Source organism: Colletes latitarsis, chromosome 8 (assembly GCF_051014445.1).
Source record: "Colletes latitarsis isolate SP2378_abdomen chromosome 8, iyColLati1, whole genome shotgun sequence".
Taxonomy (NCBI): Eukaryota; Metazoa; Arthropoda; class Insecta; order Hymenoptera; family Colletidae; genus Colletes; species Colletes latitarsis.
Genome location: NC_135141.1, coordinates 31569444 through 31593309, shown reverse-complemented (window position 1 = coordinate 31593309; position 23866 = coordinate 31569444). Strand labels below are relative to the sequence as shown.

The 23866-nt window shown below is 34.8% G+C and overlaps 4 protein-coding genes across 11 annotated transcripts in view; 2 read left to right on the top strand and 2 right to left on the bottom strand.

The window, feature by feature from the left end:
- Nucleotides 1–7691, top strand: part of Mical-like (MICAL-like protein) — a 63856-nt gene extending 56165 nt beyond the window's left edge. For all 4 annotated transcript variants that reach the window (XM_076770577.1, XM_076770576.1, XM_076770575.1 and 1 more), the window contains 7 exons: nucleotides 3056–4791; nucleotides 4908–5130; nucleotides 5211–5546; nucleotides 5726–5861; nucleotides 6363–6591; nucleotides 6994–7106; nucleotides 7175–7691. In XM_076770577.1, the coding sequence (XP_076626692.1) occupies nucleotides 3056–4791; nucleotides 4908–5130; nucleotides 5211–5546; nucleotides 5726–5861; nucleotides 6363–6591; nucleotides 6994–7106; nucleotides 7175–7362 (2961 nt within the window). In that variant the 3' untranslated portion in view covers nucleotides 7363–7691. The remainder of the gene's footprint in view (nucleotides 1–3055; nucleotides 4792–4907; nucleotides 5131–5210; nucleotides 5547–5725; nucleotides 5862–6362; nucleotides 6592–6993; nucleotides 7107–7174) is intronic.
- Nucleotides 7692–11820: 4129 nt separating this feature from the next.
- Nucleotides 11821–16677, bottom strand: LOC143344242 (E3 ubiquitin-protein ligase znrf2). The gene is made up of 4 exons (XM_076770085.1): nucleotides 15836–16677; nucleotides 13937–14032; nucleotides 13173–13278; nucleotides 11821–12962 (listed from the first exon to the last, which is right to left on the bottom strand). The coding sequence occupies exons 1-4, from the start codon at nucleotides 16212–16214 to the stop codon at nucleotides 12905–12907; spliced, it is 639 nt and encodes a 212-aa protein (XP_076626200.1). The 5' UTR covers nucleotides 16215–16677; the 3' UTR covers nucleotides 11821–12904.
- Nucleotides 16678–16885: 208 nt separating this feature from the next.
- Nucleotides 16886–18383, top strand: LOC143344243 (protein stunted). 2 transcript variants are annotated; one of them, XM_076770086.1, is made up of 4 exons: nucleotides 16886–17045; nucleotides 17177–17307; nucleotides 17620–17645; nucleotides 18214–18383. In XM_076770086.1, exons 1-3 carry the CDS (start codon nucleotides 17017–17019, stop codon nucleotides 17631–17633), a joined length of 174 nt encoding a protein of 57 aa, XP_076626201.1. In that variant the 5' UTR covers nucleotides 16886–17016; the 3' UTR covers nucleotides 17634–17645; nucleotides 18214–18383. The 2 variants fall into 2 exon arrangements, with proteins under 2 accessions (XP_076626201.1, XP_076626202.1); XM_076770087.1 differs by lacking the exon at nucleotides 17620–17645.
- Nucleotides 18321–23708, bottom strand: Th1 (negative elongation factor complex member TH1). Of its 4 annotated transcripts, XM_076770080.1 has the most exons (12): nucleotides 23294–23707; nucleotides 22625–22808; nucleotides 20739–20958; nucleotides 20535–20642; nucleotides 20301–20450; nucleotides 20093–20223; nucleotides 19633–19820; nucleotides 19286–19538; nucleotides 19013–19223; nucleotides 18737–18877; nucleotides 18530–18659; nucleotides 18321–18460 (listed from the first exon to the last, which is right to left on the bottom strand). In XM_076770080.1, the coding sequence occupies exons 2-12, from the start codon at nucleotides 22801–22803 to the stop codon at nucleotides 18426–18428; spliced, it is 1746 nt and encodes a 581-aa protein (XP_076626195.1). In that variant the 5' UTR covers nucleotides 22804–22808; nucleotides 23294–23707; the 3' UTR covers nucleotides 18321–18425. The 4 variants fall into 4 exon arrangements, with proteins under 4 accessions (XP_076626195.1, XP_076626193.1, XP_076626196.1 ...); XM_076770078.1 differs by having other exon boundaries at nucleotides 18426–18659; nucleotides 23294–23708; XM_076770081.1 differs by lacking the exon at nucleotides 23294–23707 and adding an exon at nucleotides 21033–21292 and having other exon boundaries at nucleotides 18426–18659; nucleotides 22625–22761.
- Nucleotides 23709–23866: the final 158 nt, after the last annotated feature.

The window sequence follows — 23866 nt, the reverse complement described above, 5'->3', positions numbered from 1 at the left end:
GTGCGATGCGCATATACAGATACATTGTTTTACCGTATTGTCTTTGCAATGGTTCGTAATTTTATTTTTATAGATTGGGGGGCACTGGAGGACAACTTATGAAACCAAGCAGGAAGTAGATCGACCAAGCTTGGGGACCATTGGTCTGGAGAGTTGAACGAGCTACCGTACACTTACGGACAAAAGTTAAGAAATTTTAGATTTAACAAGAGTTATCATAAGCAGTTGACTCCAAATGAAAATGTCAAGGAATATACGTTTCCGCCAAATGACAAGTGCATGTTACATTATCGTAGAAAATGCATTGTAATTATTGCAACTCTCTTTTGTTTCATACCTACAATAAATGCACGAAAATATTTCAACATCTCGGTAGACATTCGTTACCTGGAACCAAATGCGAAACTTAGATATAAACTATGGATTGAAATGATTATTCCAGTATGATAATGACCAAAGCATTCGGGCCAAGTTGACACAGGAGTTTCGATACAATGAGAAAATAAACGTTTTAAAATGGACAGCCCCTAGTCTCCTGATGTAAATCCTACCAAGCATTCATAAACCGTTCTGGTATAATTCTCACGATCTCATGCATGCAATAATGTAAATAATTTATTAGAAATTAATAAATGTGTACACTGTCTTAACAAAATGACACGATAACTAAAACTATGCACTTGTTTCTTAACTTTTGTCCGTAACTGTATAACGACCGAATAGCTTTTTTCCAATTTTAATATACTTTAAAAGTCGTCTCACAGTCTCGTTCGAAAATTCTAGCAATTCTGCAATATTCTATAGAAATTTTTGGAACGCAATTTCCAGATTCCGTAAACGCAGTAACAAAACCAACTATTAAGGATATTCCTGCGGTAAATACAACTTCACTTACGTACGTGTGTGTTCTTCTTTGTGTGTAATATACTTCTTCCGTGTGTGTTCTTATTTGAAGTGTAAAATACAGCAAGTCCCGTAGGATAATATTTTATCTTAGAAATCAATCTCTTGTATCTCGGGCGGGAGCTAAGTTTTGCATGTAGCTTTCCATGAGAAGAGCGATACGATCTAGACATTCGAAAAGGGCCAATGTCAGAAAAGAAAGCCCAGAATTACGAATACGATATTATTACGTTTCATACGATTATAATTGGAATCGAGAAAACTGCATGCCTTTCTTTTGCACATGACTCTTTTGTTCTAACTTTACTGTTCATCGAAAAATCTAGAACAAATTAGAACGGAGAGCGGGCGCCCTTACGAGACGCGTACATTTTATGGCCACGAACGCCATTTAAGGACACAACAGGTATTCGAACGCATGACCTTCTTAACATGAATCTTAAATACTAACGCATCACCTCGCACAGCTGTTGCATACGACGTGAATTTTTCAAGAGTCGTATGAACTTTATAAAACTAAAAAATCTTTAAAGACATGTTTTATAAAAAGAAAAAAAATGGTCTGTACTGGTTGCATCCATTGGTGACTACAGTTTGAGTAGACACACCCTGCACAGTACCCAGTTTCTCACACACTATTTGACTTTGGGTCAAATCTACCAGTATTCAAAGTTTCATTAAAATAGATGACATCCTCTTGTCAATATATATTTCCAATTTCCATGTTGTCCATGTTTTCCTGCTTCTCTAACTTTCCTCTCGTTCCTTTTCTTTCCATCTTCTTCATTTCCATACTAAATACTCCAGAGTATTGTTCTCTTCGCTATATTCTTATTCTAATCCTTCCATTACCTGTCAGTAACAGGTTGTTACCCATTTCTGCACGTCCCCATCTTCATCTTGTTAATTATCTTTACGTTCCTTGGTAAGTATTTAAAATTTCCGATCTTTCTTCCTTCTGGTACCTTCCATTTTGCTATTCCTTTCTGACCTAATGCCTGTGCACACATTTTTTTTCTTCCTCTTTCTTTTCTCAAAATCTTGACTATTTCTATTTCATTTCCAATACAGTTTGCAAATAACTGCAAATACCTGTGGAAGTAATTGTTTAAGAAAAGATACAGGGTGGGGAGAAATATACATATTGTCTGACGGGGGAAAGAAACAGTATGTACAGCGGGAGTACAATGAGTGAATATCGGCCTATCTGCCATCTGACATTGGAAGATCGTGTCACCGTCCTGACGAGTAGAACCCGCATGTCTTTCAGGGGCGAACGTTTCAGCTCAACACGATACTTATAGCGTTCTTGTAAGTCAGACCTGGCCAACTGGGCTTCTCGTGGCCGCAGGGGCGCCCGCCGTTGCCCGTGGGCAAAGTTTCGAGCAAGTGACATCACAGCAAGAAATGAAAGGAGGGGATCAACTGCAAAAGTACAATATGTGGTGAGGCTCGCGGTCTGCACTTATACTCGCTCTGCATTCATAGTGTACCCCCACCGCGAAAACTTGCCCTTGCCCGTCAGAGCGTGCCCCCAGTTGCCCGCGCGGGCAACGCGAGTCGTTCTAAGCGTTACTAGTTACACTTGTTGTCTCTGATCTAGCTTATCTCGTACATCCACACATACTTTCGACAAGATACGTTTCACACAATAAAATTCTTCTTGTACCACGTAATAAATAGCTCTATATCCCATACTTGTTCACGTTTAATGCATGGATCATTCCACGCGAAATCAGACACTTTTCGAAGTAACATTTCGGATTTTGTAAAAACTTGGATATGTTAGCGATATTTAAACGTATTTTAGAGAACTGTTCAAAATTTTGACAATTGTTGATCTTACTAAATTTTGTTTTAATTAATTTTTAACAGGAATAAATTGAACAATTTGAGAAAAGTGAGAATATGTGGTCGTTAAGTACTCTTTAAAAATAAGTTTTCAGAAATGGTGATATTTTAAAATCGACTATACGAATGTTAATTGAAGTTAACGATGTTGCGTACATACATTTGCATAGCAAACATTTGTTTTTACATTACTTAAATAATGTAGTTGCGTCTTTGAATTAGATATATTACGAATGTTTACTTTTAACGAAAACTGGATAACTGTAAAGAGAAATATCTAAAATTGCTTGAAATGATACAGGTGGCATCGCGTCTGGGTATACGACGGGATCCATGCATCGCGTGCGGACTTCCGGTCTTCTTGGCGGAGAAATTGGTAGTCTCCCATGTCACTTATCATCGTACTTGTTTTCGCTGTGCTCGCTGCAACAATCAGTTGACCCTTGGCAATTATTATGAAACCGAGGAAGGCCAATTTTGCTGCGAAACATGCCCCGACGAGGATGCATCATCGTCCGCGGTACAAAAACACAACGAGGCCATGAAGTTTAGTACAGAGTGCGAGAACAATGACATCGCGACTGATTCGAGCTATCAAGAATCTTTCGACGACGAAGAGGACGTAAATAGAGTACTTAGTTTTAATTCTATAAAAAGCCTGGAACTTGATTCTACTATTCCTGACCTGGTTGCACAAACATCTAGATTAAGACTGAATTTTATATCGAACCATCTGCTCTCGGGAAAAGATAAAGAAACACCTGTTGCTACAAGCTCTTTAATGGAGAGCGATTCGACTGCTTTCGAGAAAGATCCCATACGTTCTGAAACCAATGCAACAGATAGTATAGACTCGACACACCCTGTAAACGACGAATACGACGAGCTGAACAAAAGAGAGGACGAGTATAATTCTTCTAGCGCGTATTTGAAATCTGAATCTCAGCGTGGAGAAGACACGATCGAAGAACCTAGTAGAGATTTCGTGAGAATGAAGAACCATGTATATGACAATGTAAATAGTAACGTTACAAAGGAGAGACACGTATCGACCTCCACTCCAGTCCGAGCCATAGTTAAGAACGAATCTGTCAATTTAGTCGCTAGAGTGAACAATACCAAAGAGCTGTTAGGTCATTCCGATGAACGCGAGGACGACGATAGCCGTCTTTCTCTGGTTCAAAGAAGGCTGAAGCTGTTTGAATCTCACGATAGGGTAGACCACGCTGAAAGAAGAAAGAATGAACATCGAAGTGTCGAAGTATCGGGACCTAAAATTCAGAATGAGCAGGATACAAAAATAATAAACAACGGCCATAAAGATTCAAACGACTTGCAAAAAACTGACGTTATAACTTCAGAAAGTGACACGATCAATAACGTTGCTGATGGTTTATCGAAATGGAATCAGATAAGTTGCGGTAAATCGAATTCAATAACTAACGAAACGACTGATGATCAAGAAAATTTCTTGTCGAGCAGTACCAGCGACCTCGACGTGGAGAAAGTTGCAGAAGATGCAAACACTGTGGACGAATCCAAAATACCGTCATCGCCTCTTAAAGAAACGGCTCAACGCCCAGTGACGATTCATACCAGTAAAGAAAATAACGAAAATGGAACATTTGTTGCCGCCGCGGAAGAGACCAACCAAATCCAAAACAAAGATTATCCGGAAGATTTGAATCCCTTCAAAAGCGACGAAGAAGAAGAAGACGTTAGTAAAAGTCAAACGAGCGTCAGCAGTTCTAAAGGTACTAGAGATCTAACAAATCCTTTCGATACTGAAGAGGTCTCGGACCTGGAGGAAGATAAAATGCAAAATGTCACGCCGCCAAAACCAGCCGCGAGGAGCAACTTCAACAGCAACAAGAATAAACAGCAGCTTCTTATGGAAATACAAACAAGACGACGCCTGATCGCGCCAAAAATTAATTTGAATTCTTTTTCGAGCGACGAGGATGATCACAATAGCGACTTGGAATGTCAAGAAGAAAGATTTAAGAATATGCCTGTTCCCAAACCGCGCACCATTAGGTACGTGCATCAAAATATCCCATCGTTCTGACAATGTTTTGTACTGTTATCGTAACCCAACGAACTTGCATGTACTATTCCGTGTGAAATGCAATCAAACATTTTTATATTTTCAGACATATTCAAGAAACGGGAACGAACGAACGAAAATTGGGTCTCAGTCGAAGTAGCTTGTCGACGTCAAACGGTTCTTTAACGAGTTTAGAATCAGGAGTGCCTGTTGGAACCATCTCTCGAAAGAAGAAACCGGCGCCATTGCCACCGAACATGAAGGAACTATCTATTTCTAATCAACGTACCCCTGTAGCCATCCAACTGCACAATAATTCTACGGATCAAGTAATTTACCAAATACTTTTTATTTCATACTCATCCGTATTTGATGGTTGGTTTATAGTATTAAATATCTTTAATATTAGGATTCATTTCCACGCACAACGCCCAAGATGCGCAAAACAAAACCTGCACCACCTCCACCGATGCAAAGCAGTAGCCCGTACAATACATCCATTAGCACAACATTGAATTTCGAGGAATCTCCGATAATCGAATCGCATAATACGAACAAAAATCAAAATGCGTCGGAAGATAAAAAAACTAATAAGGACGAAGCAAATAGAAGCAAACAAAGCTTAATGCACATTCCATGCGGTGACAATTTCGATTATAAATCATACATGGACAAAAGTACACAAGGAAAATGGAAAAGAAAAAAAGGTCCGGCTCCACCTTGCCCAATGCCGCATAAAAGAAAAGTAAGTTTTTTAAGAATATATTTTACATATTTAACATATCGTATCGAAGATCTCAGAGGTTTTTAAAACGGATTGAAATAATTATTATGCATACTTTAAAATAATATACAATTTATAAATTACTTTTTTATTAAGAACGAGAGTTCATTTACATAATGCGTCTGTGTTGTATGTTTCAGGTAAAGATATTGTCCCTGGAGGACGTTAAATTGGAATTGGATGAAATTGAATTACAACAACAGGGCCTGGAAAAACAAGGTGTGCGATTGGAACAACTAATTAGAAACAAATGCGAATCTGGACTCGGTACTGACGGTAATTATCAAGAATTTACATAATATATATATAAATATGAGATACATTGAGTATAGCGTTGCGTAGCAACGCTGAAAGCACCGAGGCGAATTACCTATAACCTCTAAGGTCCGAAGACTGTCAAGTGTGTGATCAAAGCCCTCTCAAAGTTTCTCATATCACTGATACTAGTCGACTCCAAGTCACAATTTAGAGAATCACAAAAGTCAGTTTTAAGTCGCAAAGCGCCTATATAGTCCCAATCTTACTCCCACATGTAAGATACATTTAGTGACCTAACCTATATTAGCCAGAGTCTCGTTTGGGTGCAATATCTCATCCCACAGCTTTGAACGCCACATGTGAGTTACAACGAGCACCAAATTATCTTTTGTAGCTTTCACTTTATTTAAATTCAAAATTGTATTACTATGATTGGAAACCCCTGTATTGCGCTGCCTTCTGTATACCTAATCTCTGGAAAGAATGCTGTCTAACGCGTAATTTTTGTAAATATTTCAGATGTATTTCCTGGGACCGATATAGAAGAATTGGTTTTAGAATTGTTTGCCCTGGTAAACGAAAAAAACGAATTGTTCAGGCGGCAAGCTGAATTAATGTTACTTCGAAGGCAACAGAGATTAGAGGAAGAACATGTTGAAGTGGAATACCAAATTCGATGTTTAATGTCGCATCACGAGTCTACAAAGACGGACTACGACAAACAAAAAGAGGAACTATTAATACAAAGGTACGTACAAGTATTTTGTTAGAATATGTGTACATGTATAGGGAAACAAAGCGCGGAATTAACTTCTGTGGACGACGGATGGGAGCGTAATGCTCTTCCACTTGTGAAAACTTAATTTGTTTATTCAACTGATCTAACTGGGTGCAATACTTATCCGAATTAAATATCTCTTTATTGTTAAAGAGTTCGTAATGAATAATATCCTTCCAATTCAGTACTACGTTTTAACGATTTCCACGTATAGTTTATCCTATACTAGAGTGATAATAAAGGAGATATGAAATATAAACCAATGAAAATCGGTGTTTATTTCGGTATAGCTTCACTGGTCATCAAGTCCCTAGATTTGATTAATATATTCGGTGGCGACATTATAAATATTATACTTATTTTAATTAACAGACTTGTAGAAATTGTCGAAAGACGGAATGAAATTGTCGAATGCTTGGAAATGGATCGTCGCAGAGAAATAGAGGAAGATAAAAGTATACATAAACACATGGATCTGTTTGCTGGTAAATGGATTTTTAATAAATGAATTTGATCCAATATGAACGAAAATTAATTATTCGCTTTGTAATAGCCAAGAAAAAAAACGAGACGTCAAACAACGAAACGGATGATCCCTGTTGTTCGAAAATGAAGAAGAGCAAAGCAAAGAAAAAAACCAAGGAGAAAAAGTCAAGTAAAATGTTTAAAAAAGATATCGATAAAGATATAGATGAGACTGAGTTGACAACTAAACGTCACAATAAGCGGAAATGGTTTTAAGGTGCACTTCATACTTAAGTTAAAAGCTGTGCATAGACTTACACAATATCGTGTCTTTAGAAAATAATTTCTCGCGTAAGTTTTACAGTAAATGTTTCATGATATACAGTAAAGTTTTGATAATCCATGTTTTATTTAAATGGAGGTACGCTATTTTACGATTGTAATTCAGGAAAGACTGTGTCGATGTTTGCAATGTATTAAACACTCATAATGTCATTAAACACAATATATTTGATTTTATTTATTGGGTTTATCAGAAAGGTGTGTCCTCTCAAATTACGCAGCACTCGCCGAAAATATTTGTAGATAAAATATAAATGATTAATATAATTATTCTTCTGACAACGTATAACGATTATGACTGGCTACTGTTAGCCCCTCCCAGCCTCTGCTGGCCCCTGCTGACCACCGCTTATATTTCTGACAACGTATGACGATTACTACTGACTTCTGCCTGCCTCCGCTGGACTCTGCTTGCCTCTGCATGCCTCTGCTGGCCTCTACTGACCACTGCTGACCGTCGCTTATATTTCTGACAACGTATAACGATTCCTACTTGTTACTGCTTGCCCCTGCTGGACTCTACTTGCCTCTGCATGCCTCTGCTGGCCTCCGTTGGCCTCTGCTGACCGCTGCTGACCACCGCTTATATTTCTGGCAACGTACAACGATTACTACTGCCTACTGCCAGCCTCTGCTGACCTCTGCCAGCATCTCCCGACCTAAGCTGGCCTCTGCCAATATCTCCCGACGTCAGCTGACCATCGCTGACCACTGCTGACCGTTGCTGACAACTTGTGACATGATGTAATATAATATAATATGTTTATATGTATTAAAGTGTTGTATAATGCAAATCTATGACAATAAATGATATAATTTTAAAGTATTCTATGTGTTCTCATCATTTTTTACCGTCCTTTTCCTCTCCAAATCATTCTCTTACCTATAAGATGCGTACCACCTTCTTCGCAAGTTCACCAGCATTTTAGAAATGTTCCGGCCGCTTTGGAAATCCGGATGGCCTTGACCCAATTTCGAAAGTGGGTCAAGGCCATTCGAATCTTAGAAAAATTCCGGCCGCTTCGAAAATCCGGATGGCCTTGACCCAATTTCGAAAGTGGGTCAAGGCCATTCGAAATTTCAGAAATCTTCCGGCCGCTTCGAGAATCCGAATGGCCTTGACCCACTTTCGAAATTGGGTCAAGGCCATTCGAAATTTCAGAAATCTTCCGGCCGCTTCGAGAATCCGAATGGCCTTGACCCAATTTCGAAAGTGGGTCAAGGCCATTCGAAATTTTAGAAATCTTCGGGCCAACTTGGAAATCCGGATGGCCTTGACCCAATTTCGAAAGTAGGTCAAGGCCATCGAATCTTAGAAAAATTCCGAGCGCTTTGGGAATCCGGATTTGGCCTTGACCCAGTTTCGAAAGTGGGTCAAGGTCACCGGCATTTCAGAAAACGCTCCGGGCACTTTGGAATTCCAGTTTTAAATAGAGAAACGGTTTCTTATAACTAAGGGAATAATGGGGAGATGAAAAGAAAGGTAAAAGTGACGAGAACACATAGAATTCTTTGCAATTATATTATTTATTGCCATAGATTTACATTATACAAAGCTTTAATACATATACATCATGTCAGGAGTTGTTAACAAAGGTCAGCGTGGTCAGCAGGGGCCAGCAGAGATCAGCAGAGGGATGCAGAGGCATGCAGAGACCAGCAGGGGCAAGCAGTAGCAAGTTGTAATCGTTATATGTTGCCAGAAGCATCAGGAGTGGTCAGCAGAGGTCAGCAGAGGCTGGGAGAGGCTGACAGTAGCCAGTCGTAATCGTTGTACGTTGCCAGAAATATAAGCGGTGGTCAGCAGAGGCCAGCAGTGGCAAGCAGAGATCAACAGGGGCGAATAGTAGCAAGTAGTAAGCGTTATATGTCGTCAGAAGCATTGGAGGTGGTCAGCAGCGGTCAGCAGAGACGAGCAGAGGCATGCAGTGGCAAGCAGAGATCAGCAGGGGCGAACAGTAGCATGTAGTAATTGTTATACGATGTCAGAAGCATCAGGGGTGGTCAGCAGTGTTCAGCAGAGTCCAGCAAAGACATGCAGTGGCAAGCAGAAACCTGCAAAGGCAAGCAGAGACTTGTAGGGGCATGCAGTAGTAAGTATTAATCGTTATACATTATCAGAAATACCTGCAGTGGTCAGTAACGTTCGGTAGAGGCCAGGAAAGTTCAACAGAGACGAGCACGCGCTGACAGAGATTAGCAAAGACCAACAGAGGTTAACAGAAGTCAGTAGTAATCGTTATAGGTTGTCGGAAATATAAGTGACGGTCAGCAGAGGCCAGCAGTGGCAAGCAGAGATCACCAGGGGCGAATAGTAGCAAGTAGTAAGCGTTATATGTCGTCAGAAGTAACAGGAGTGGTCAGTGGCGGTCAGCAGAGACGAGCAGAGGCATGCAGTGGCAAGCAGTGATCAGCAGGGGCGAACAGTAGCATGTAGTAATTGTTATACGATGTCAGAAGCATCAGGCGTGGTCAGCAGTGTTCAGCAGAGGCCAGCAAAGGCATGCAGAGGCAAGCAGAAACCTGCAAAGGCAAGCAGAGACTTGTAGGGGCATGCAGTAGTAAGTATTAATCGTTATACATTATCAGAAATACCTGCAGTGGTCAGTAACGTTCGGTAGAGGCCAGGAAAGTTCAACAGAGACGAGCACACGCTGACAGAGATCAGCAAAGACCAACAGAGGTTAACAGAAGTCAGTAGTAATCGTTATAGGTTGTCGGAAATATAAGCGATGGTCAGCAGAGGCAAGCAGTAATCAGGAGCAGTCGGTAACAGTCGCTGTATGGTGTAAAAAGTTGTCGGGAGTTCTGTACTTTTGTCAGCACTGGTCATCAGTGGTCATCAGAGGCAAATAGAAACCAGGAGTAATTTGCAGAGTTCAGTAATGAACTCTAGGAAAGGCAAGTAAAAATGCCTGTGCAGTCGAGAATCTCGGCTCGAGATTCCAAATCGTATGCCGTAGACGGGAGGTCGGATTTCAGTTGTTAAGAGCGAGAAGGGAAATGTGAGCCTTTCTCTCTCGACTCCGACGAGGCGGTCCGAAATTACTTCGGGCATGTGTCAGTTTGCCTTTGTCGACTTTCCGAAACTTTACGAGCTCACGTACGTGTGATCTGGTATGTGTGACTTGGGCATCGGGTGCTGAATCTGGCATCTCTGGGTTCCCATTTCTTGCAGCATCCCGCCGGAAGCCAATAAACCTGACGGAAGGCAATGGTGATCAGAGGTAGGAACGAAGAAAAGAAGCTGCATATTCGACAATTGCTTGGCCGAATATACGTATACATTCATAACTTAAGTTTAAATTTAAACTCGTTAAAACTAAAAGACCAGCGATAGTATTAGATCTTACTAAAGGAACGGTTAAATTTATGAAATAACAAGGAAGCGAAAGGGTTTATACTAAAGAATTAAACAAAGTATCTCAGCAAAATGTTATAAGATTTTTATTTCTATGTTATGTTTCAAATTCTTATCACTGTCGTCAAAACTCATAAAATAATATACAAGTAAAAATGGTACACGAGTCGACAATATTTAATTAAGCATGTAACATTTTCTTCCGATGTTATCAAAACAGTCGATAAAAAGTAGAATTAAATATTCTATCCGTAATAAGTCTTATTTTAATTTATTGCTGATTTGATTACTTGATAACATTGTCAGTGCGAATGTTGATTGCATTGCATTCATAATTTTGTAATTAAATTATTTTTGCAGTTACTATTGGAAATTATTTGTATTTAAATGCAAATATTTAAAAAATCATCATTATTTTCCCAAATTTTACACGCATCTCAATTACAAAATTTAAATATATAAAACTCATAGAAACATTATAGGGAATATTCGTAAAGTAAATTGAATCTGAATAAGATCCATGAACTTTGAACCGAACAACGAAACAATTATTATAATACATATAAAATATAAATTTTATCTGTAATATATTCCTGTATTTGGGATTTATTATAAGATGAAAAGGGTATCTTATAAAAGTCTAAACTCATTTAGTTTTAAAACATATATACAAACTACATATTTTCCTACATAATTTTACAATATGCGAATTATAATATTTCAATTCATTCTATAAACAAATACATAAAATGAATATAATGATTTATAAAAAGATCAGCTTAACCGATTTAGTATTTCACAAAACGAACAATTTTTTTGTATACCAATTGAAGTATAATTCAATAGAAATATATTGTGATTCGTCAGTATAAACATTGTTACCGCACACGTATAATTTAGGTTTATTACTAATGATAAAATGTTTGTTAATCTTAAAGAAGGAAACTTTTAGAAATTTACTATTTAGGAATATTATGTCGACAAATCAAATTATTTGGAAACAAAAATATAACAATACCACTCACTATTCATAATTTTAAAAACAGTAGTAAATTTTATATTTTTCTTAATACAGAATTTATATGTGTATTTCGTATCATTATATCTAATATATCGAATGCTTGATTCATTTTTGTAGTTAGTTTGGTTTGAAATTTTCACTTTATTAGACTTTTCACCTTCTGTAATACAAGTCTAATCCAGATATATACAATACGTACATTACTGGAAAATTGACAGACCATGTTTATTTCTGTTACAAAAACTACTACGAGTTATGTTAATGCTTACCATATAAAAAAGATATTAATTATAAAATAACTAACTTTAATTAATAGTAAATTACATTCCATAATTGGAGAACGTTGATTTTCTAAAAAAGTAAAAGAAATTTATCACAAAGTTTAAATTCTAATAAAGAAATTAAATCTATACTTTATTGTTGTTACAGATTCAACATCATTACTAGTAAAAGTCCGTTTCTTAAAACTTTTATATATCCAATTCTTCCTTTTATGAAAGTATCAAAAATATCCTTTCTGGTATTCATTCCCCAACAGACAACAAAAATGAAACATTGGATTTATAATTAAATCATTAAAGTATAATTAACTTATTTAAAATAGAAGTTGCCTAATTATTATACAGGCCCTGCAACTACGATTCATTTTACCCCCTTTTCCAAAGAAGGTATAATAACCAATAACAATACACATCATGTCGCTTAACTCTAATTCGACTTCAAGATGTAGAACTAAGTAAAATTTATAAATATGGTACAATTGATAATAAGCTATAGAGTACTAATAGATTAATTACAGATACATATAAGTAATAGCACTGTGTCGTTGAATCTTATGGCGATTTTTTTTAAGTCCCCTGCTTATAAGTAATATAATCAAGGATTTAATTAAATGTCTGTTCTCATATTCAAATTGAGTATGTATCATTCAGTCGGAACAACCGCGCGCACCAACCACCACAGTGGACTAGTAGCCATCTTGACTAGCTTTTTTCAAATATTTGCCGTTTCCTCCCATTTTATTCCCATCAAGGTGAGAGTCTCTGGGCCAGCAACAAGTTGTATTGTGCTCCTCCATGTTTAGTCGACATAAATCAATCCCCAGGATGTTCAGGGCAACTGCGGTTCACTTGGAACCATTTATCAATGCAACTGAAACACATTTATCACATTTTACTATTTAAAAGACTTTACTTTTACACGACGATACTTATGTGACGCGCGTATGAGATACAAATCGGGAGTTTACGAGTATCCAATCATACTTGCGTATTACATACTAATATCGTCGTGTGAAAGAAAGAATTTGCAATTCATCATTTGCCATAATTAACAAATTTACAGATTTTAATGTAAACTTACTTTTTATGATATATACAAAGGCAAGGTAAACGGGCTATAACATCACCAGGTTGTAAATCTTCAAGACAGATAACACATTCGCCTTTCTCGTCAGATAATACATCTTCTATAATAAAACATGAAAAATAATACGTTAATAACTACACGCAATAATCACTTTAATTGTTATTCTTATAGTTTTTGTTATTAAAATGAATGACCTTAATTGTTTTTAGCAATTTATACAAATACAGTTGCACTTTATTACCAGTACATTTGGTAATTATTTTTATCACGATTTTTTTTTTTTTTTATTTAAGTACTCAGTACAGACATGTGGCACACAGAATACTTGGAAACTTTTATTTGTACAGTAATTTGGACAAAGTTATTTAAATCAGTATGAAATGTTTGAGCAATATTAACATCATACATGTTGTTCCAAATAGCTTAACACGTTCGCGACAGGCCTAAATTTGTACTATGTACAATGTACCACCAGTGGCTCAGCCCATCATGAACGTGTTAATGACTAAGTAAAATATTAAACATGATAAATTGAATGTAATTTCTGGGTCCCAGACTCCAAAAGGTAAGCTCCAAAAAGTAAGGATACATTCACAATAAATTAATTAAAATGACTACATCTTACAATTCATTTTTATACTTGCTGAAAACAAATTAATAAGCATTTAGAATTTTATAAAAATGCACGATATTTTAATGTCATTTTCAAGTATAACAATATCATTTTAATCGAACAATAGCGCAAAATATAAACTTACCATTGTAACTAAGACGTGGTTTGGTCAGGCACATGACCAGGTGACATTCTATATCATCCGGTAGAATAAATTTGGAGCAAACAGGACACTTCAGACCTTAAAAGTAAAGTAAGTGAATTATCTATGAATAGTTACAAACTCTTAGACATAAAGATAAATGTCAATAGGTTAACAGAAACTGTACCATAAAAAATTCTTCTAACTTGATTCACTTGAACAACCTCAGTCTCGGACTCATTCAAACACGAACTTATTATAATTCCCATAATAGATTCGACATAACTTTAACTTATCCATTCCAGATAATGATTTTTAACATCGTAAAACCCTCACTTCTCTAAATTAAGCTTTTTTTATGGTCGTAATTTAAAATTTACGCAACTACGTTAAATCACAATTGATTTACATGCGGTTACCAGGGCGACTACTTCGACAACACACGCCAAACGAATGTCCCCTACTTTGTTTGCAATTAATTTAAAACCGTTGTATAAAACGTTAAGATCGCAACATAACCTTGTTTTTGTTTCTTTCTTCGATTAATATAAACATAATTTAAAAAATATTTTTATACTCTAAGATAATCCATGAATGCGATTAAGTTGCCGACGCACGGTGATTATTACGAAAATACCAATATAATATATTATTAGAAATTAGCGATAAGCATTTAAAAATTTAATTCTGATATTACTATTTGTGTTTGATGATAAAGTATTGAAAATGATGATCTAATTATATATATGTGCACGCTTGCATACACGTAACGTGTTATATAATCATTGATAAAATTTATGATATCACTATATTGAAAATAATATAATATTATATATATGTATATATATATATACATATATATGTATATTTAACTGAGGACATCCAAATATTTTAGTTGCTTATTAATATATAAAAAATTGTTTAGAACAATGTTAAACTATTTAAAGAAATGAACAGCAACAGGAATTAAATTCTGAAGGTCATTTGCCTTGGAGATTCCAAGGTCATAAATATTTTTATATATTTCTCTTTTCTATATCTTTATATGTGACAAAGAGTCAAATTCAATGATTTGTAACAATATATTATTCCAATAATCTAATTTTATAATATTCACAGTAACATTTCCTATAGTTATTGGAGATATATTAATTCATAGATTCATATACAGATGTAATCATTGCATAAAGTTTATTTTGATATAAACTATTTTCTCCTATTGTAATCAAGAAACATTCACAAAACAAAAGCATACTGTATTTTTTCATATAGAATGCACACAGTTTCAACATGATAGTTACCTTGTACACTATTCTAGAATCACAAGAACAATATTGGATACATTTTTATTTTTTAAATATGCTAAACAGAATTATATGTTTGAAGAACCTACAATTTCTGTACACATATGAATCTATATGTATATATTTTTACTCACTATTAACTGATTTTGGGCAAAACTGATCTGCATTAGACAACTGATAGCAAAACAGTTTTTGATTCTTATCAGTCTGTTTATGAATAGATACTGATACATTTTATAAAATTCAAAAGTTTGTAACAACAATCTATTTATGCGATCCTGTATTTACCATGTCTAATCTCTAAATGTTAATAAAACCTGAATATATTGAAATTAGATTAATATTGTATATTATTAGAGGTTATTAAATTTGTCTTTCTATTTTTTTTAAATTACACAAAAAGGATATATAAGTTTGCTTGAAGAAATACAGATGACCTTGAAATGTTGAACCAAATCAACCAAAGAAAAATATTTTTTGTTAACACTAAGTTTGTTACTTTACCTACCTTGTATAGAAATCACATACAAGACATGCATATATGTGTTAGTAAATTTCTTGATATCGCTACATATTGCCAATGGACAAATAAACTTACCATTAAGGGACCAAATATGAGAAGGCAAGCTATGGGTAGCATAAACTCGTCCAGTATCTTCATCTGCATCATCTGAATCAAGTTGGGGTAGACCAAGTGCTTGACCAACTCCAACTCCAACAGAAGAAGCAAGACTACTTTGTTCTCCAGAAGAAAGATCAGGCACTGAACTCAAAGAGCGAGCACGCTGTCTACTATCTCCAGATACTCTAGATGTTTGTGATTGATTACCCTGCTGATGTTGGTGCTGCAACATACTAACAGCTCCAGGCAGAGCGCGTAGCATAGAAAAACTTGGTATGGTAGTTTCATTTGCTCCAGTAGAGGATTGTCCATTACCTCCAGCAGATTGTGCCACAGTGCTTGCTTTAGCTCCCATCCCAATTTTAAGTAATGACAATGTCTATATTTAAATTCTTCCGAAAGTGTTTTAGTTAAATATGAAAACTGTACCTCGTAGTCACAAGAAAAACAAGTATTTTAAATACTGGTCTTGGCAATGATACACGCACTGACACAGTTTTTCCAAATAGTCTTGGTGTTTCTGTTTTTAGTGTTGAGGAGGATAATCGAAATTGTAAATCTTAATGTCAGCAATATTATAATACTTTAATGTTTAATGTAGGCCGGAATTTTGCAGACGTGCACCACAATAAGCAAGTCATATCGTCCGAAAGCATACTACCGATTTGTCACGCAAAACACCCCCCGACATCTTGTGAGAAACTTCCTAGAAGTTAGTAATCAGCTACTAGATATTTCTTTAACCTCAGTGCCTTGGATTTTCGCCGTGTGAGAGGAAAGTCACCAAAATCCCGCTGCCTTTTTATTGGAGCCACTAGTCAGAGGGGCGCGAGTTTTGTTCTCGATTGTGATTAGCGGGAGTCAAAAATACCAAATCGTGTCTCTATCTTATATTACAAGATTAACCTACGCAATAGCTAGGTACGAATAAACCTAAAATTTTCATTCGTTATTCCTGACTAAAATTTGTCCGTTATTCATCATCATTCAAAATCATTTTAGTGTTGCCCATCTTGTAAGTGGAATGTCTATGTAGTTGTCCATGCTTTTTGAATGGGAGGTATTTCTTACGAACCGTATGAAGGGAATTGATCTGTTCGTTTCGTTGTACTGCAGTTAAATCGAAATTCTTTCATTTCAAAGTAAAAGTAATAAAAATGGCTGCGTGGCGACAAGCAGGATTGAAGTAAGAAAATTCTACAAAACGCTTTTGCTAATATCGCGTACTAATATTATTAACAAAATGTTATATAACTTACGTACTTCCAAACAGCAAAATTTCTACACACCTATCTAATACAATATTTTATGTTTCAGTTACATCAATTATTCGCAAATAGCTGCAAGACTTGTTAGACAAGCTCTAAAACCCGAATTAAGGCCAGAGGCTCTGAAACGCGACGAAGCAAACGTAAGATTTACACAGTGGAAAGATGGTAAACCTGTCAGTAAGTATATTAATAAATTATATTATTTAATTAATTTATCTATAATTTTTTCATATGCAATATGAAACAAATAAAAGAAGCATTACTATGTAAAACGAATATTCTAGGCCATGCTCTAAATATATCATAAACTCAAAAGTTCAGAAAATTTTGAAGAATTGTGTGCAAGTAGTTTATTCATAACACAGAACCATTTTTCATTTGTGCATAATTTGAATTTGAGAGGGTGAATTAAATACTATTACTTATCCTAAGCACAATTCACCCCACATCATAAATTACTCATTATATACAAAAATATTTTTATTACAGCTGAAAGACAATAGTGACAACAATTTGTAAGTCTATAATCATGTTCAGTGACTGTTTGAAATCTATGTAAAATTAACTGTTTTTTAAAAAATGCATGGATTGCCACTTGTAAATGCAAAGATGCATTAATAATAGGTAACCATTTTTTTGCTGTGTGACATGAAACTAAAATCATGAAAAAATTTAAATGACATAGTAAAAATTGTAGTTATTTATATTTCTATATATAAAAATATAATTAACATAAGGAATGAAGAAAATCAAAAGTATTACAGTATTGGTTTTAACATGCAATTATACCTAAATAACCATAATTTTAGACTATTGCTCTGAATATTAAAAATACCAATTTTTTAAATATTCATTAATTACTCAGGCATGCAGTATTTATTTATATTGCTAAAAAATGTAAGGAAATAAAAGTTTTTGTTTATATGACAAAGTATGTCCATAAAACTAACAATATAAAGATATTTAATGGTATAATATACCATTAAAGTTTTAGAGTGGTTTATTTTTATTTATTAACAAATTCGCAAGATTGAATGATTTACATAAATTACATTGCATTAATAGTAACTGTTTTTGTTGCAGAAAAAGTATAAACCATATCACAGATGAGTGGAAGTCATCCTTTTCTAAGATATGTGACCATATAAGTTATACATGGCAGAAGAGATAGGAGTTCAATGAAATAGTCATTTATGTATGGTAATTCCTCAATATGTTCATCTGAAGTAAAGATATCTTTTGCGAAGTTACAAGATTCTTTTTCATTTAACCTACCTTTATTAATTGTTGAAACATCATCTCACAGTAGGACAATGTGCTTTACAATGTACTAAAGAATATTTAATTTCAATATTATATGTAATTTCTGTAAACACTATCAATAAGTTAATAAACTTACCAATAAATTCTGAAACAAGATCATTATCGCTATCCCCGCGCATTGTACCTGTGATTTCTTCATCTTCCACCATAGGCAGAAATAAGTGAACAAATTCAGCAGTATACGGCGGAGCAATTGCTTCTAACACCTAGTAATATAAACATATTCTTATAGCTCAAATAATTTAATAAATTTATATTAATTTAAAAACTAATTGTTCAATACCTCGGTAACGAAATATCTAATTAAAGATACGTCCGTATCGCCACGTTGCCAACATTGTTTGATGTAACATACCACTGGTACTACACAACCTCTACTTAATAAATTGACCATTCTATCAATCAACATTTTTTTCATTTCCAACTGTGCACCGAAAAAACATGCAATTAGCTATTAATAATTATTACCTAGTCATTTGTTGTAAAATAAGAAATATTATATCGGATTAAAAATTATGAAATTAATCTTTTTTACTTAAAAGCTGTCAGCTGTCCATACCTGTACAAGTATCTCTAGTTCATCCTGTTTACTTTCAAATAAATATACAAGAAGTTGTAATACTTTTGGATGTAATAAAGAATGACACACTACAACTTCGTCAAGTAATGCGAGATGCACAGGACAATGTTCTGTACATAATTTGAAATATGATGGTTCTGTTACAGTACATTCTACCCATCTAATTACCCCAACACTTACAACAGGAAATCTAAATAAAAATATTACATTATGATCTTTCTTTCATGTTACGATTATGTACACGAATCATACCTTATACATTGGTACAAAGTATGTAATTCGGCTATCAATTCAGTCGATCCTTTATTAATGTTACAAATACTATGAACTTTTTCTATGGCTTGAATAGTTGTTTTTAATTCGTCTTTATTTAATTTACGCGAATGTCCTTTTTTAGCTGGAATATCACATACACTAGCTGCATAAGCTAGTAAATATATATATTTTGACTTATGTTCGGGATTAATTTTCACACCAGGTTTAAAAAGTGCATCAACCAATAATTCTGCAATTGTTTGATAAATTATAAACTCGTATGCTCTTACTACATTTTTAAGAATAATAATATTACAACATTATAAATATATGCACATTATTACCTAAAAACTGTGGATTACGTAGTAATTCTATAGGGGGCGGCTCTATTGTAGAATAATTTCGAAACAGTACGCTAATATCGGCAGGATTTAAAGTATTTCGAGATAACATAGATGCCAATGCTTGACATGCACTGGGACTACTTGAAGCCCCATTAAGTGCCATTGTAATCGGAGTAACGTCATGATGACTAAAAATGTACAAGTAAATATTTAAATGTAAAAGCCCAATATGTTAGTTTCTTTTGATAATTCATAAAAATGCTTCAGGGAGAAATTTTTTAGTTACAAGAAACAAGTATTACGATAGTAGATTATTTATTTGAATTCTGACAATCATATTTGCTTCTCTCTAAAGACATTTTCGTATTGTCAAAAGAAATTGAGCTTTTTAATGTGATTATATTACGTGCTGTTTCACTTTGTATAATATTAATTAATATGTAAAACTATGTTTTCTTACTTTTGTTGAGCACATTTCGTAATTTCTTGGGAAAGCCTTTTCATCATAAAACCGCCACGAGATTCTTGAGCAAGGATTTGTAGTAATACTTGACTATAAACATAAGTGTGTTGTCCGTGACACACCATTTTCTATTAATAGAAAAATTATATGTAAATATTATAACGCTGCATATTTTAATTTAAAGTTAAAAAAACTTTTTCTTTACCGCACATTCCTGTATGCTTGACTGCCAATCTTCCGTATTTTGTAAAAAACCAGCAATCGCAGTTTTTAAAACACGAGAAAATACTTCAATTTGTTGTGCAGCCGTTGAAATACTCGTAATTTCACCTTGAAATCCAGCATCGGATATAAGCTAGAAAAAGAGATAAAAATAAGGAGATTGAAAACAAAAACTGATACCCTATACATATATTTCGATCTTGAAATGTACTATCACCTTTATAGTAAAATTCAACATTAAACAATCAGGATATTCTTCCGCGAGTCTATAAATGAGAGATCTCCAAGTGGGATGTTGAATCATTTCTGTTAACCAGGCGGGCGTCTGATATGAAACACAGTGAATTTTAAACGTATATTAAATGATAATTTTGTAATCTAACACAAAAGTTATTCAGAGTTCAGTGTACAAAAAACATACTTCACCCTCCTCTGTAAAAATTTTATCTGCCTTTTTAGGATCAAATGTTTTCAGTATCATATCTTTTAAATTATTTTCCACCATTGCTTGAACGTCTGAAACTTTAACTCCAGCGAGAATGAGCCATTCTGCAAGGAGATTTGCCATTTGTGCACAGGCAGTGTAATTTTTGGATAATAGTTCGATTACTTGTTCAGGATTTCCACCAGCTTGAAAATATCTATAAAATAGCAAAGAATAATTATATAAAATATTATTATAACATACGTAATAGATTTCTTGGAAGCTTAGTACCATTTTGGAATTATGAATTTTAATGACAGTTTATAGAGCTCTTATATCCGAGAATGGTACACGCGACACCTTTTCGTCAATCGCACATTCCCATGATTCGCGTTATTGCTCAGGTTACATCGGTTAACGGCAGAGAAGATGTCATTCCTTGTCCACGCCGTCGAAGTTCATTCCTCGGTCGTTACGGAGGGGAGGTGCAGATTCTCCACCGGGTAGATACATAAATAAAGATGACAACGAATGTTTTACGTGTTTTTGCCCTTGACCAGAAACAGTTCTTATAAAATAAGGGCCGTTGTAATAAATTCCAAAATAAAGGAAATATTGAAACGAAGTAAATTCATTGAGGAAGTGTATCAACCATTATAGATCAATGAAATTAAAGAACTCGTCGAACGTTGTGAGTTCACATACGCAAAATCTGGAGAAGGTACAAGAATCAAGATTGCAAACATACAAAATACATATGAAGGCTGTAAAGAATTACAAGAGAAACGTGCCCAGAACTTAAAATATCATAGTCAAGTATGGTAACACAGTTGTACTGATTAAGGCATATCTCAGTCCTATGCCCAGGAAAGTTGTCTTTTTTAAGCTTTTGAGACAGATACAGACATGTTCAATAATTTCGAATGAATGTCTTTACTACTAGGTAGTAGTTAGTTAAATTATACTTGGGAGCAGAATTCCGTCTGATAGACTGGTTGATTTTAGTGATCAACTTCACGCACGCTGTAGGTATTACCCAAGAGAAGATACGCAGGTGGTTCGGATGACATTTGTTGACGTGGTCCGTTTGTCAAGTTACACACTCGTCTGCGACTTATACGGTGATCTTTCAACCACAACTCTTTTAAAAGTGGAACTATGCAACATCCTACATTACTACAATCTCAGGTCTAGTCCCTGGATATGTTTGGAGTAATATAAACTCAGACCAGAAAGGAAATACCCAAATGGGAATATCCTTACTTACAATAGTACTTGGAGTTAAGATGGTATCATTCAAGTACCATGGAGAGATGGTCATCTATGTATTATATCTTTCTGTGATGACACAAAGAATGTTAAAAGGGATAAGTAATTCTAAACATAAACTTCTTTGTGGTGAAGTAACCAGGGGATAGATTACACGCTTATGATCTCTGGATCATGTGTCCCCAGTACATCAGGCATCAACACGCAAAGCACACTAATTGTAAAACACTTAATTTCAGCTGTAGTTGCTAAATTCGTCTGTCCAGCATTCCGTTTTCGTCGAGAGAGGGACTTGAATCCCATGAAGTGATGAGTAGAACAAATCACTTCTTGGCCACCCCATGCCAAAATTTGACAAAATGTAATCTGATTATATTGATCATTATACAATGACATGTACTCATACAATAATTACTGTCTAGTTGCAACATAATCATAATTGTTTAATTATCCTGTGATTATCACATGAGTACAGTGTGATTACATATAATCATATTGTAACAAATGTAATCAGATTACTGAGACTGAGCAATAGCTAACCATCCTTGTTGGAAGATACAAACATAGGAACTTTCAGATAACATAGATTATATTGTTTTAAAGCTATATTGTACCTTTTAAGTTGCATGAAGATACCAGGTTCCATAATATAATCAGGTGTTTTAAACTTGTCTAAACATTCATTTAATATTTCTTGAGGATTATCAAAGCTATCTTCTCCACCACAATCTTCAGTTGTTCTGGCCATTTCATCAGTCCAACCACCATGATTTTCATCATAATCTGATTCCATTATTTCTGAAAATAATTCATCAATTGTAAAATTTTTTTAATTAAATAAATAAGCAATACAAGAATATCTAATACAACAAAAATTAAATTCAATTTCTTCACATTATAATGAACAGTGTCTTACTTCCCTTTACAAGTTGTGTGATTTCACTGTATGGTTTGCCTTCTTGATGTTACTTCACTACTAATTCTCTTAATGATTTGCTTGTTTCAAATTTCTTGTGTTCCAATTAACTGAGCAACATTTGTTTACATTCTGTGATATTCAGGTTTATATTCACTGATAAACTTTAACTAACAGAGTTCAAATACATTTCTAAGTTACTTCTAGTACGTGTTTACAATAAATGTATTGTGATAAGGATTCTGATGCATATTTTATTAATTAGATGTTATAAACGTAAACGTTCAAATACTTTCGTGAACGAATGTAGACCATACAATTAGATTAGGTTATAATTTCATAATATTCTATGATAAAAATTACTTACTTTTATCGATTTATTACCTAGATTAAAATAACGCTTAATCGTTTCCGTAGATTATATAAACAATGTATATAATCACGTACAATGTCAACAAAATTATATAGCATTAAAAGCTGCAAGAATGCCTTTGACGGAAAAACATACACTCAGTGTGGCCCCATCTAGCATAATTTAGTGCATCGACGTCGACATTAGTAACGACGAACTTCCTTAACGTTTAACGGAGTGGTGGGGGAAACCGACATATCCTACCGTACGAGCCACATTTTACGCCAGGTCAGCACTACATGCAACTTCGGGAAATCGATAAAGAACGTGAATGGGAGCATTTCCTTCTTGCTCTTAAACAGCTGAAGTAATATGAACAAACTCATTCGAACACACTGTACAACGAGCTAAAATAATACTTGCCCCTCTAAGAAATTCATTATTTTCGACACCAACCAAGGCAGCCATTTTGAAAAAGATAGCATTTTGATTGGTACTGAACTTAGTAACTTTCTTTCAGAAAAGCTAGAATCATTTTGGCTTATGTTTAGTTTTGGAACGCTTGAATCGTTTTGAATCTATAAAATG

Bases quoted from the DNA above. Each gene is read 5' to 3' on its own strand.
- LOC143344242 (XM_076770085.1), bottom strand. From the start codon at position 16,214: ATGGGAGCTAAAGCAAGCACTGTGGCACAATCTGCTGGAGGTAATGGA. The intron at 13,279-13,936 runs GTAAGTTTATAT...GTTTTATTATAG, and splicing joins ACCACGTCTTAGTTACAATG to AAGATGTATTATCTGACGAG. The intron at 12,963-13,172 runs GTAAGTTTACAT...AATGTGTTTCAG, and splicing joins CTTTGTATATATCATAAAAA to TTGCATTGATAAATGGTTCC.
- LOC143344243 (XM_076770086.1), top strand. From the start codon at position 17,017: ATGGCTGCGTGGCGACAAGCAGGATTGAA. The intron at 17,046-17,176 runs GTAAGAAAATTC...TTTATGTTTCAG, and splicing joins TGGCGACAAGCAGGATTGAA to TTACATCAATTATTCGCAAA.
- Th1 (XM_076770078.1), bottom strand. From the start codon at position 22,803: ATGGAATCAGATTATGATGAAAATCATGGTGGTTGGACTGATGAAATG. The intron at 20,643-20,738 runs GTATGTTTTTTG...GTTTCATATCAG, and splicing joins TTTTTACAGAGGAGGGTGAA to ACGCCCGCCTGGTTAACAGA. The intron at 20,224-20,300 runs GTAAAGAAAAAG...TTCTATTAATAG, and splicing joins CAAGCATACAGGAATGTGCG to AAAATGGTGTGTCACGGACA.